We start from the raw sequence: 14412 nt of genomic DNA on the forward strand, positions 1-14412 counted from the left end.
GTCTCCAGTCATTGGACAGGAGAGTGTCAGCATAGTTTTGAGACATTGAAAGCCAAAATTGGCTCTGCACCAGTCCTGGCTCCCATTTATCTTGGAGGTGGATGCCAGCTACGGTGGCCTTGGCGCTGTTTTATCTCAAGAGCAAAATGGCAAAGTTAGACCTATAGCTTATGCTAGCCATGGGCTGAGGCCCACAGTGCGTAATATGCTTAACTATTGCTCTATGAAGTTGGAGTTTTTGGCCCTTAAGTGGGCAATGACTGAAAAACTTCAGGAAAGCCTGCTGGGCCACAGATGTGCGGTCTATACCGACAAATACCCACTGCGCCACCTGTCGTCTACCAAGCTTGGGGCTACTGAACAATGTTGAGCTGCCCAACTAGCATCCTTTGATTTCAAGCTGAAGTAGCTCGAAATCAGTAGCCGTAGCCACAAAAATGCATTTTTTCCCCTGTTTTTATTTAATTTCTTTAAAGTTTGTTTTTAATGCACTTGCTTCTTGCACCCTGCTGTAATACTTTTAATGTTTAATGTAAAGCACTTTGTACTGTCTTGTAAATGAAATGTGCAGTACAAACAAATTTGCCTTGCCTTTCCTAATATGTTCATAGCATACCATGATCTAAGAAGAAAATTAATTATAGAAAGAATCTGAAAAGAAGAAATTGCCTATTTTGATTTAGAGTTGCAGACAATTCTATCTTCATCAAGTGTGAGTTCCTCACCTCTGGAGATTGACCTCTTCACCTCGCCCACAATCTGAACTTTAGTTCTTCCATCAGGTAGCCACAGCCAGTTCATAATGTCATAAATTGGTAATGCATCCCTTTTCTAATGAAATGACACCTGGTCACCAAATGATGTGGTGAAGTTTACCTTTTGCAGATAATGTACAAGCTATAGATTAGATTAGATTAGATTAGACTTTATTATCTCACAGTGGAGAAATTCACTTGTTACAGCAGCTCTTGTTATAGAATAAAGTACAGAGAGGCAAAATAAGGTGAACATGCATCACAGCAAGAAAGTGCAATAGAAATTATTTACAAGTCTAAGAAAAGCAAAAATATGTACCGTTATAATATAAAGATATATATATATATATATACATACATATATATACATACATACACACATACATACATACATACATACACACATACATTATATATATATATATATATATATATATATATACATATATATATATATACATACACACACACACACTACATCCATACATAAAATAAAATAAAATATAACAACAACCTCACAGACTATATACATATTTACATGGTGATGGTGGGATATGAAGAATATGATGACATTGATAATGGGGGGTATTGCACAGTAAAATATAAATAAATATTACACAGTAATATGACTATACAGACAAGTTGTACAGTCTGACAGCAGTGGGGATGAAGGACCTGCGGTAGCGCTCCCTCCTACACTGAGGGTGTCTCAGTCTGCTGCTGAAGGAGCTGCTCAGCCCCCCCACAGTCTGGTGCAGTGGGTGAGAGGTGTTGTCCATGATGGATGTGAGCTTGGCCAACATCCTCCTCTCACCCACCTCCTCCACAGAGTCCAGCGGGCAGCCCAGGACAGAGCTGGCCCTCCTGACCAGCTTGTTCAGTCTCTTCCTGTCCCGGTCGGTGCTGCTCGCTCCCCAGCAGACAACGGCGTAGAGGACAGCAGAGGCTACCACAGAGTCATAAAATGTCCTTAGCAGAGGCCTGCATACTCCAAAGGACCTCAGTCTCCTCAGGAGGTGGAGGCGACTCTGGCCCTTCTTGTACAGGGCGTCTGTGTGGTGTGACCAGTCCAGTTTATTGTTGAGGTGAACACCCAGGTACTTGAAACTGTCCACCCGGTCAATCTCCTTCCCCTGGATGTTCACCGGTGTGTGGGGTAGTGTCCTTCTCCGGAAGTCAATCACCATCTCCATGGTCTTACTGGTGTTTAAGCACAGGTGGTTGCGCTCACACCAGTCCACAAAGTCCCTGATGACTGACCGGTACTCCAGCTCGTTCCCCTCAGACACACAGCCCACAATGGCTGAGTCGTCAGAGAACTTCTGGAGATGACAGCTGCTGGTGTTATAGGTGAAGTCCGAGGTGTAAAGGGTGAAGAGGAACGGTGAGAGCACTGTTCCCTGAGGGGCCCCCGTGCTGCAGACTACCACCTCAGACACACAGTTCTGCAGACGCACGTACTGTGGCCGGTTGGTGAGGTAGTCGATGGTCCACACGGCTAGCTTTCCATCCACACCAGCTCCTTCCAGCTTCCCCCGCAGCAGCACCGGCTGGATGGTGTTAAACGCACTGGAGAAGTCAAAAAACATGACTCTCACGACGCTCCCAGCGGTCTCCAGGTGAGCCAGCGCCCTGTGCAGTAGGTAGATGACAGCATCATCCACCCCGATGTTTGGCCTGTAGGCAAACTGCAGCGGGTCCATCGCGGTGCACACCACGGAGCGGAGGTGACCGAGGATGAGCCTCTCCATGGTCTTCATCAGGTGGGAGGTCAAGGCGACGGGTCTGTAATGGTTCGGTTCCTTCACGTGTGATATCTTAGGAACCGGAACCACACAGGAGGTCTTCCACAGGACAGGGACCTTCTCCAGGCTGAGGCTCAGGTTAAAGATGTACCTGAGCACCTCACAGAGCTGGTCTGCACAGGTCCTGAGCAGCCTGGGGCTGATGCCGTCGGGTCCTGCAGCTTTCCTGTTCTTCAGCCGCCTCAGTTCTCTCCTCACCTGGGCCGATGTAAAGGAGAGGGGGGAGGTGGAGGGCAGTGGGGGGCTGGTGGTCGAGTCCATTGGTGTGGAGTGGAGATGGGGGGTAGGTGAAAGTGGAGGTGAAGATGAAGGTGGTCGGGGGAAGGTGATGGTAGACGCTGGACTGGGGATGTGTGAAGAGGGGGGAGGGGGGGCAGGGAGAGTGGGGTTTGAATCAAATCTGTTAAAAAACAGATTTAAATCATTGGCCCAGCGCTGGTCTCCATCAGCTGTCCCTCTGGCACCACTCTGTCCAAATCCAGAGATCTCCTTCAGCCCTCTCCACACGTCCCGTGTGTTCTTCTGCTCCAGCTGCTCCTCCAGCTTCTTCCTGTAGCTGTCCTTGGCCCGCCTGATCTTGTACTGGAGTTCATGCTGAACTCTCCTCTGCTCCTCTCTGTCCCCTGAAATGAAAGCCCTCTTTTTCTGGTTCAGCAGGACTTTAAGCTCAGGGGTCACCCAGGGTTTGTTGTTGGAGAAACACCGCACCCTCCGGGTTGGCACAGTGTTCTCCACACAGAAGCTGATGTAGTCCGTGATGCAGTGGGTCAGGCCATCAATGTCCTCTCCATGAGAGCTGCAGAGTGTCTCCCAGTCTGTGGATTGGAAACAGTCTCTCAGTCTCTCATTGGCCTCATCGGTCCACACTTTCACAGACTTCTTCTGTGCCAGCTGTCTTCTCACCCTGGGTGTGTATTCAGGGAGCAGATGTACGAGGTTGTGATCAGAGCGTCCAAGCGGGGGGAGGGGGGCGGAGGTGTATGCGTCCTTCACATTAGCATACAGTAAGTCCAGCGTCTTGTTCTCCCTGGTGTGGCACTTCACGTACTGGACGAAAGTAGGGAGAGTGGCAGAGAGCGAGGTGTGATTGAAATCCCCGCTGATCAGCAGGAGGGACTGCGGGTGGCGAGTCTGCATCCGAGTCACTGCGCTGTGGAGCAGCTCACAAGCAGCTGCTGCATCAGCCGAGGGAGGGATGTACACATTAAACAGTATAACGTGTGAAAACTCCCTCGGGAGGTAATACGGCCGCATACCCACAGCGAGTAACTCAATGTCCCTGGTGCAGAGCTGTTCCTTTACACAGACGTGCGCCGGGTTGCACCATCTCTCGTTGACATACACCGCGAGTCCCCCGCCTTTCCTCTTACCACTCTCCGCCGCACTCCTGTCCGCGCGCGAAAGTTTAAATCCATCCAGGGAAACCACAGAGTCCGGAATAAGTCCATTCAGCCACGTCTCCGTTAGACACATGAGGCTACATTCCCTGAACTCCCGCTGTAGCCGGGTCAGCGCCGTGAGCTCCTCGGTCTTGTTAGAGAGGGAACGAACGTTTCCCATAATCACGGAGGGTAAATATGGCCTGTACCTCCGTTTCCTCTCCTGGAGCTTTCTTCCTGCTCTGCAGCCTCTTCTTTTTCTCCGTATCTCCGCGGGAATCTCCGGCTTCTCCGCGTAGAGAAGAGCAGTGCCGCTCAGAGCTAACAGCTGGTCCCTGGTGTAAACAATGGAGCCGTGGCTGAAACCAAAGGTGTGCCCCGCCGAAGTTTGGAAAAGTGCCAAAAGAAGCAGAAATCCAAATAGAAAAACAATAAAAGTAGGTTTCCCATGTGCAGAATTGCACCTGGTACTGACTACTGTAAAGGAAAAAAGAAAACCACGTCTAAGAACCATATAAAACACTAAAAAAAGGAATAGAGAAGGCAGAGCCGCCGTAGCACGCAGCTGCTCGCACAGCGCCATGTTGTCAAAAAAAAAAAAAACATCGAATAGAGAGACAATTAAAAACACATTAGGACTGAAAGACTGGACAGTTTCACATTTTATATAACTTTATTTTGATGGAAACATTTCAATTGTCATACTTAGTATTATGTTAATGGGATCAAACATATATCTTGTGTAAATAAACATCATTCAAATTACAAAATTCATACCAATGGAATTTATTCTCTGTTTTTTCATTGTCTGAACTGACATGTTTTCTGGCTTTTCTCCCCTTACTTGTCTACATCAGACTGTAATAAATAACCATATGTCTGAAGTTTAATCAGTCCTCCAGCAGTTTTGACCAATCAGAGTAAATTGTGTGTTTCAGAAGAAGGAGTCTGGAGTGCATTCACATCTACATTAACTAAGTGGCTAATGCAGGTCACCTTCTGTTTCCACCACTTAAGAGAAAACCATGGAGCAGCATCTGATCCAAGCCCAGACCCAAATCTAAGCTCCTTTTTGCATTTGAAACTGGTCTTCTAACCACTGGCCTGTGATAAGGCACCGCTGAATCCAACAACAAGTGTACCACAGTTATCATAAATACTGTATCCCAGGGTCATTTTGGAAGCAGATTGGAGTTCTCGCTGATCTCATCAATGCAAAGGCCATGGTCATGGCATGCCTGAGCCCTAATGTATCAAAACTAAGAAAGAAAAATTCATAGTTAACCTCTAAATGAAATGTATCAGCCTGAGATTAAGGGCATGTCCTGCGTGTGTAAAAAGAGACATAATGCAATTCTTATATGTGGTCATTTGCAGATGCATGTTACAAAAAAACAAACAAACAAAGAAACAAAAAAACAAGACATTATACTGGTGAGAGAGTGTAATTTGTGCATCTTGCATGGCTTTGAGGTAAATGTCTGTTCAGGAAAGACGGAAGTGTAGTGGACCTCAAACAGCCCACCCAGAATCACATCACCTGGTTTGTGCATTTCATTCAGATAAAACTTCCTTCTTAAGTTACAGGTTGAAGAAAGAGAGGAGCACACAGGGTATGAAAAGATAAAGTAGAGAATCCCAAGTACATATGTGAACAGAAATGCCCCCATAATTACATCGGGACTTCTTTTTGCTTCCCTTCATGTGAGGTTACTCAGTTTTATATATTGGGGTGATTGTTCTTTTTTTTTTTTTGTAATTGTTTTGTAACTTTTTATCATTCACAACACCCAAAAGAGGTAGGACCAAATGAACAAGTTGAAGATGACAGTGGAGGAGGAGTGACTTCCTTGGAGACAGGGACCAAAGGAGAGGGAGGAACATTCTTTTTCAGCACCCCTTTGAAAACATAGACTTGAGGTGGATGAGTGTCCCATCTTCACACTTTGCTTCCTCCTTGCTCCTGTTTCCAAGAAAACAGGAGCAAAGCTATGTGTGGGCAGTGTCAGTGGCAAGGACTGCCAAAGCACTGGACATGACTTGGGAAGCTGATGCACTGGACATGTCCTGGGTGCTGGTGTGGGACTCTTAAATGCTGGAAGGGACCTGGGAACTGGCATAGGATGCTGTGGAGCTGGAAGCGACACAAAAGACATAGAGGTAGAGGCAACTCAGGAGACATTGGCCGTGGAGCTGAAAACGACACTGGAGACGTGGGCCATTGAGCTCATGGAGACAATGGAGATGAGGGCTGGGGCGCTAGAGAAGGAGGATGTTGCGTTGCTGATGACAGTGGTGTGAGGCAAGGTCTTTTCGAGCCTTGCCTTTTTCTGGCCACCAAAGCAGTCCAAGCAACAACATAAGAACTGGGTCTCCCAGTAGGTGCCCAGACCATCAGTCTGGCCCCCCAGAATGGCAACCTCACAGGAGCGTAGTCCATTTCTGGGTCACACCCCATTTGTGTTGCTTATTTTGGATCAATAAAGATAAAAAAGAAAAAAAATTTTTAGCCATTTACTTTATACCAAGTCCGACAATGCTAACAAACCAAAACCACAAGATTATTAGCTAAAAAAAGAATACTAACATAAATGGTCTATTGCTCAAAACTTATTTAATTGCTCCAAAAATGCTTTTTAAATCTTAATTTTCTATGAAAAAAAATAGGCCAGGCTGTTAGGCAATATACATTACAGTGCAGTATGATAGCTTTAAAATGCAGATAAGTCATGAGAACATTTAAAATGTTTATTTGAATATTTATTTGTTTTTATGTCTTGTTGGTAGTGCGGCCCATGATAGCTTTCTTTGTGTTTTTTTCTGGTCTCAGCAAGATTATGTAACATTTGGCTCCAAACAGTTCCACCAAGAGACCAAACCTAGAGAACAGTATGGCAAATATCTCCACTGCATCTGCATATTTGCCTGGAGAGTTAATATAAGCTGGAACAAAGGCCACCCACACAGCACAGAAGATCAGCATGCTGAATGTGATGAGTTTAGCCTCATTAAAACTGTCTGGCAGATTCCTTGCCAGAAATGCAAGCAGGAAACTGATGACAGCAAGTAAGCCAATATAGCCCAGTAACAATGCGAAACCTATTGTAGACCCAACAACACACTCATAAATTATCTTGTTATTGTGGTATTGTGTGTTTTTATGGGGGACTGGCGAGGCTGTGACAATCCATACAGTGCAGATTGCTGCTTGAACACAAGTAAGAACAAAAACTGTTCCTCTCTGCTGCATCGCACCAAACCACTTGAGATTGGCTCCACCTCCCGGCTTGGAGGATTTGAATACAGCCAACACCACCATGGTTTTAACCAGGATGCATGACACACAAAGCACAAAGCTGATCCCAAATGCTGCATGTCTCAGTTGGCACGTCCACAGTCTGGGTCGTCCGATGAAAAGCAGTAAACACAGGAAACACAGTTTGAGTGACACTAAAAGCAGGAAGCTCAGTTCTGAGTTATTGACTCGTACCACAGGTGTGCTGCGGTGGCAGGTGAAGATCCCTAAAATAACAGTACAAATAAATGTTCCCAGTAATGAAGCAGTTGTCAAGCAGATACCCAGAGGTTCGTGATAGGACAGGAACTCTGTTATTTTAGGAATGCAGTGGTCACGCTGAGTGCTGGACCAGAAATCCTCTGGACAACTGATGCACTCCACAGAATCTACAAAAAGAAAAAAGAAAAAAAAAGAAGAAAGGTCTCCTTTATAATTAGCCAAATCAATTAGTAAGAGGAAAGCATGAGACTGTCAAATAACAAAAATGTTGACTGATGTTCTTTCTTTCTTTCTTTCTTTCTTTCTTTCTTTCTTTCTTTCTTTCTTTCATATCTAAGTTGCATATATTTTTTCTGGGAAGAGTGTACTACACTGACATGACACAATTATGTCATTGAACATTGAGTCCTCATTGAATGATTGTTCAGGCACAATACAGATAGTCATAATTGTAATAATCATAATTCTAACAATAATAATTTATATTTTGCGTAAACATGAACTGAGAGTATTGTCTTCTGCCTGATGAACATTATTGTGAGCGGGCTCATTCTGGCGTTTGTAAACGGCGTCCTCTAACAGTTGAAGTTTGTTCAAAAGTGCCAGATTTCCATGGAGCCTTCCAGGCAAAATCTGGCAACACCAGCCACCACACTGCACTGCGCATGCGTCACCAAATTGTGAAACATGGAGGCAAAATCCACTGAAGGCAGCAGCAGCAGCTCTGCCTCAATGATCACAACAGCATCTTTGTATGATCACTTAAAATATTTTTTTGAAAAGGTCAGTGATGATCCAGGAGGGAGAAATCTTGCCAGGTGTCAAGAAGCAACTCCGGACATTAACAACATCAACAACAAACATGAAACGGCTTATTGTAATAAATCACCTGCCTAGCCTTCCAAGGTCCGTGAACTAAATGTCACCAAAAACAATGTAAAGCAACAGCGTGCTAAAGCAGATACTCTACCACCCAAAACTAAATAGCGGCGTACAGTAGCAGCAGCGCCGTTGTCTTCATCTCCAGCCGCAGCTGGAAAACCTTTTGCCGTATATTGTCGGAGGCCTGCAGCCTTTGAGGAAAGAGGAACCCTCAGTTTTTATAAACGTGACAAATGTATGACATATGGTCTTGCGTGTCTTTTTTGATTTGTTTTGCACTTATACATTTGGGCTGAATTTTGCACATTTATGACCAAGTTCTAGAACTTTTCTTTGGACAAACAAGTCAGAAAAAAATACATTCTCAAGAAAATTGAAAAGTGACTTTTTTAAGTTTTTCCTTATGTTTTTATACTTTAGGAGTGAAAGCTGCAGCTGGCCACGAGTGTGGACTGAATGAGTGGCAACAATAGGAAAACGCCAGTATTCTGAGGGTAATAGCTTGCAGCAACATATTGGGGAAAAAGAGCTTTGAACTAGTTCATCTTTAGAGCTGTGAACATAGTTCAAAAATTTGAATTATAAACTATGAACTATGTTCACTACTAGTTGGGAGTTAAGGGATTAACATCTGGTTTTGGTTGTAACGTCAGGTCTGTAAATGTAACAATAAACATGTGTGGTATCCATAGAATGTCCAGAATCTTAGGTAACAGCTCAGTTAAACCATTTCTATGACCACCAAACACAGTTAAGACAACAAACAATTAAAAGACCAGGTACACAAAGTCCAAAAAAAATATGTAAACACAAATTATGGCTCCCCTTGTCCACCTGAATACGGACAAATCACTCTTCTACTGAAAGCATACATCTCACAGATTCCACAACTCTTTTTGTCTTGCTATGACCAAGTTTTACCAAACCAGAGGCAAAAGCTGGCCCAATTTATACTTCATGTCATAAAATGTCTTACCTTTGCTGTCTTGCCTCAAAACTTATATCCAACAGGATTAGTGAAAAAAAACAAAAAAACAAAAACAAACAAAAAACTACATTTTCTCATTGTCTCATAGGTTTGGATGGAGAAAGAGAAACAAGTGTTCTTTTACTTCTTTCTTAAGTGCCAGACAGAAAACTTCTATTCATTTTAAAGTGTAACTACACCTACAACTCTACTTGTTGCGTAAGCCTATTGAAAAATGACTGAAACTACAAGGGTTGCGGTGGGAGATGTGGGCTAATTGACAGACAGCACCTAAGCAGCCACTAGCATGATGGAAAGCGAGATTCACAAAGCACCTAAGCCACAGAGCGGTATTTGAGGTGGAAGACTTTTCCCTTCCAGATTCCCCTCAGCACCACAAGAACAAGGTGGTCCTGAACTGTACCAGTCTGAGCTGTTAGCACCTGTTCATATGCGTCGGTGGGAGTGGTTATGCCTGCAAGGCAAGGACCAGCCCATTTGCATCCGGAGAGCAGAGGGCTGTGAGGTTTTCAAAAGTTTCTAGTGATGTAGAGAAGCACCAAGTACGGCTCTACATCATGGGAAAAAAAAAAAAAAAATGGTTTTACCCTGTAGGGGGCGGTATGAGTCAGTTTTTACTGACAAAATCCCATTTTTTTGAAGAAATTAAAAACTTACAAATTTTTCAGCAATATATATGTGGTTTTCATCACAATTACGTAATACTATGTTGTTTACACCTCAAAAAACATGTTTTAGGGTGTACTACTCCTTGAATAAGCCCGCTCTGTCCTGATTACATCAGACGCACTGCTGTAGCAGGACAAGATATGTGGAAGAGATGGACTGCAAGCCTCTGCATGTGGCCAGTGAACAAGAAGTTTGAAAAAATAAAAGAAAAAACAATGAAAAAAGGCATTACCGTGCAAAAAAAAAAAAAAAAATTAACAACATTAATCAATTAATGTGTTAACTTGATAATATGTCAATGTGCCCAGCCCTAATTTTTTTTAATATTAGATAGTTTTAGTAACTTTCTTGTATATGATTAAACTCCTTCTATTAACACAGCAATGTCTAAGGATGGATGATGATAAAAATGGCCACTATAAAAACAGTGATACCAACCTGTTGTGTTACTGAACTTTCCTTCAGAACATGGGACACAGTCAAAACAGCACTTAGGCTGTCCTTTTTTTCTGGCCATGCGGGTACCTGGAGGACAGCTCTCACTGCACACTGATCGAGGCGGCTGAGGAGATATTCATCAGATTTGTTCTACAGTACATTTCTCTGAGGTTACGCAGAACTATGTTTGAGTAATAATAAATGAATATGGACGTGATTGGAGTCAAAGTTCCAGAAAATTTTGTTTTCATCAAGTGTGAGTTCTTCTCCGCTGAATGTTGTCTTTTTAACAACCCCCACATTCTGAACTTTAGTTCCTCCATCAGGGAGCCACAGCCAGTTCATGATGTCATATATAGGTAAAGCATCACCATTCTTGTCAAATGACACTTGATCTCCAAATGATGTTGTAAAGGTGACCTTTTCCAAGTAATACATGAGCTGCAGACATAGGTGAGATATAAAGAGATCAGTATCGTAACAAGGAAAAAATACATCTGAAGTCATGCAGATGTCCACATATACCCAATAATATTTTAAAGCTACTTTATTTCTTCAGCCTTATCCTCTAGAAAAGGTGCAAATAGTGACTGAGTGTCTACTGACTTCACACCTGCCAGGGCTCCAGTCGTTGTAAAGAAGCCCAGCTGTACCTATCAAAAGGCCCTCTCCCTGGCTCACACTGCAGCATGTCATTAAGGGCATATGCCAGAGCATACACAGCCTTGTAAATATTGTACTCAGGCCTGAGGTTTGAGACATCCAAAAACTCAGTTTCCACAGTCTCAAGATCTTCTTCTCCAGTGCACAGAGCTCCACCAGCTTCCACCCAACCAGCTGGAGGTGGTGCAAATCTGCACTTAAAAGTGTGTTCCCAAAACTGCCTTACCTGAAAAATAATTTTAAAAAAGTCTGAAACACATTCCCATTATTTAACTAAGCAACTACAGTTCCAACTTAAAATGAATTACCATGTTATTTTCATTGTTGTTGTTGATATCAGGACGAGTTCTCAAGAAAATCTCTGAGTCCTGAGATTTCACCTCGACAGATGGCAATACCCAGCGTGCCACCCAAGAACGGCATGAGATGGGGATGATGTCATCAGCGACTTATGTCCAACCTTCACTGGCCATCGAGACAGAGAGATAGATAGATAGATAGATAGATAGATAGATAGATAGATAGATAGACAGATAGATAGATAGATAGATAGATACCTCTTCCATTAACTGAATCATGTGTATCTGATGTGCAAAGACGATTACCACACGAGCTGTGGACTTCTTCATCACTTCCACAATCCTTCTGAATTCAGCTTGGTTTTCACCCCAGGGTAAAATCTCTGAGTAAGCCAGACATCCCCCACCAGACTGAACCAACTCTGTTTGAAATGACTGGGCGACATGGAGTCCATAGTCATCATCACTGACCAGCAGACCAGCCCACGTCCAGCCAAAGCGTTTTAAAATCTGAATCATGGCATGCACCTATAATATATAGGTATAATAATGGTATTATACTTAGTTTAAATCCATGCAGTCTTTGAGCGCAAAACAAAAATAGTACTTTGTTTTTTTTTACAGCACTTCCTGTTAAACTTATCTTGTATATTATTTCTTAACCGGTCTCACCTGGAAAGAATCACTTGGAATAGTTCTAGAGAAAGATGGAAACCTTTGGCGATCACTTAGGCAGGAACATGTAGCAAAGTAACTCACCTTTCAAGAAACATGCAGTTAAAATCCATATTAAAGGACTCCAGCAAATATGTAACATTTAATTCTTATTTGAGCACAGCTAAAACTGAGGTAACAATACTTACAAGAGGCAATCTGAATAAACCTATAACATCAGAGGTGGCAATAGAAAATGTTGAGAAGGGATCACCCACAATCCCCAGCACTGGGGGGCTACCAAAACAGTTGTCTTGTAGCAAAAATTGTTCATCTCGACCAGTGGCCAGAGATAACGCAGCACTGAATCCAATTACAAGTGTAGCACAGTTGTCATAAAGGCTGTATCCCAGAGTCACATTAGGAAGCAGGTTGGGGTTTTTGTTGATCTCATCAATAGCAAAAGCCATAGTCATCGCATGCCTAAATCCTGGAGGGTCAAAGCTGACATGAAATGTTACAATTAAACACAAAAAAGCAAACTATGTAGACAAGCAGCTGTGATTTATTCTGTCTGTCGTCTGCTTCATGAGTGTAGTACTTACCCCTGACAGCTGAGTTTATGTGGTTTTGAGGTAAATGTGAGCTCAGGGAAGAAAGAGGTGTAATGGACTTCAAACAGTCCTCCTAGAATCACATCACCAGGCGAGTGCATTTCATTGAGGTGAAACCGTCCTCTCAATTTGCAAGATGTAAAAAGAGGAGAAGAGTCTGACAAGAAAAAGGATGATATCAAGATCAAGCAGACATAGAAGGACAAAGATGTGTGGAGAAATGTCCCCATAACTGCATCTCAGTATTCGTCGGGCCAAGATGGCGCCGAGGATGGTTGTTCGTTGAAAGGCGTCTGAGGTTTTCTTTTTTGTGTGCGAATTCTAACTTTTGGTCACTCAAACTGCAGCTTATGGGTGCTACATCTCTTTTTAGAATGGACTATTAATTCTGGGTTCCCCAAAAATAAAAAAAAAAAAAAAAAGAGACTTGGCTCTCCTCATAGTGACTTTACAAAAAAACTAGCTTAAGAGTTCATGTAGCTACGGGAAGGAAAGATGAGCGCTAACGCCAGAAACTCGAGGGAGAAACCACAAAAGCCCACAGCAATGGAAACTGAAGAGAGGATTAAACGAGTACACGACTATACAAAAAGTTCTAACATTGTTGTGCCTGAAGAACAGAAAAGCACTCCAGGAAACAGCCCAGCAAGAAAAGCATTAAGAATGGAAGAACCGGAAGGTGTTTCTAACGCCGCCTTGCTAGCTGCAATCAATAAAATAGGAGAAACTCAACATTCTTTTATGGAGAAACTGGAGAGCGTCGACAGCGCCGTGAAGGACATCAAAGTTCAAGTAAGTGGGATTACGGGCAGACTGGAGGCAGCGGAGGAGAAAGTCTGTAATTTGATGTCGGAGAATAAGATGCTTCGAAACATGGTGAATGAACTGGAATCCTACCAAAGGCGCTGGAATTTAAGGATATCCGGAATCCAAGAGCAGAGCGACGAGAACGTCAAGATGACGGTAATCGATCTCCTGTCATGCATCTCTCCTACCATCGCGGATAGGTTGCAACACTCGGTGGACGTAGCTCACCGTTTGGGTCCTCGGCTGAAAACGGGGCTCGGCTCTTCCCAACCACGCCGGATCATCGTGCAGTTCTTGGAGCGTACGACCAGAGACCGCATCTGGAGCGACGCCAAAAATTCAGAGGTTCTCAAACAAAAGAACATTAAAATAACAGAGGATCTGACACAATACACGAAAGAAGCAAGGGCCAAACTATGGCCACTGGTGGAGGAAGCAAGATGCCAAAAGAAGATTGCAGGTTTTAAAGGAGCCTTTGCCATCATCGAGGGAAAAAGAATTTCAGCAGATGACCTGAGTTAAGGTGATAGTAAATCACATCGTATGTTAAAAAGTTAATATTAGTAAATTAAAGATCACAAGCTGTCATATGATGGCTGAAGCATTGTTGCGAAATGTTCAGTGGGTTTCATAGTAGTTGCTGCTGAAGCTACAGGTATACTTATTGCAAGATAGAAAACATTAAATAAAAATTAAAAAGGAAAGCAGAAGCTCACGGGGATACCAGGCACCATATCGTTTAATATCTGAGTGCCACTTATGTTAAGAGTTTGCACTTGTTAACCTGATAAGTCTTTTTCTAATAAGCAGGTACGTTAATGTTTTCGTTGTCATGTTTTTCCATTAATGTTCGAGGGATTCGTGATATCACTAAAAGAAAAAGTTTATTTCTTTTCTGTCAGTCCTTTAAAAAGAATATATATTTTCTTCAAGAAACATACT

The 14412-nt window shown here is 43.1% G+C and overlaps 1 protein-coding gene across 1 annotated transcript; it reads right to left on the reverse strand.

The window, feature by feature from the left end:
• Positions 1 to 6709: 6709 nt before the first annotated feature.
• Positions 6710 to 12803, reverse strand: LOC121646499 (extracellular calcium-sensing receptor-like). Its single transcript, XM_041995515.1, has 8 exons — positions 12655 to 12803; positions 12259 to 12553; positions 12068 to 12154; positions 11654 to 11923; positions 11047 to 11322; positions 10647 to 10874; positions 10434 to 10557; positions 6710 to 7623 (listed from the first exon to the last, which is right to left on the reverse strand). The coding sequence occupies exons 1-8, from the start codon at positions 12762 to 12764 to the stop codon at positions 6710 to 6712; spliced, it is 2304 nt and encodes a 767-aa protein (XP_041851449.1). The 5' UTR covers positions 12765 to 12803.
• Positions 12804 to 14412: the final 1609 nt, after the last annotated feature.

The sequence above is a fragment of the Melanotaenia boesemani genome, chromosome 9 (genome assembly GCF_017639745.1).
Source record: "Melanotaenia boesemani isolate fMelBoe1 chromosome 9, fMelBoe1.pri, whole genome shotgun sequence".
Lineage (NCBI taxonomy): Eukaryota > Metazoa > Chordata > Actinopteri > Atheriniformes > Melanotaeniidae > Melanotaenia > Melanotaenia boesemani.

Coding starts and splice junctions, on each gene's coding strand:
- LOC121646499 (XM_041995515.1), bottom strand. CDS start 12,764: ATGCACTCGCCTGGTGATGTGATTCTAGGAGGACTGTTTGAAGTCCAT. Junction 12,155..12,258: donor GTTTATTCAGATTGCCTCTT/GTAAGTATTGTT, acceptor GTTTCTTGAAAG/GTGAGTTACTTTGCTACATG. Junction 10,558..10,646: donor GGAACTTTGACTCCAATCAC/GTCCATATTCAT, acceptor ATATCTCCTCAG/CCGCCTCGATCAGTGTGCAG.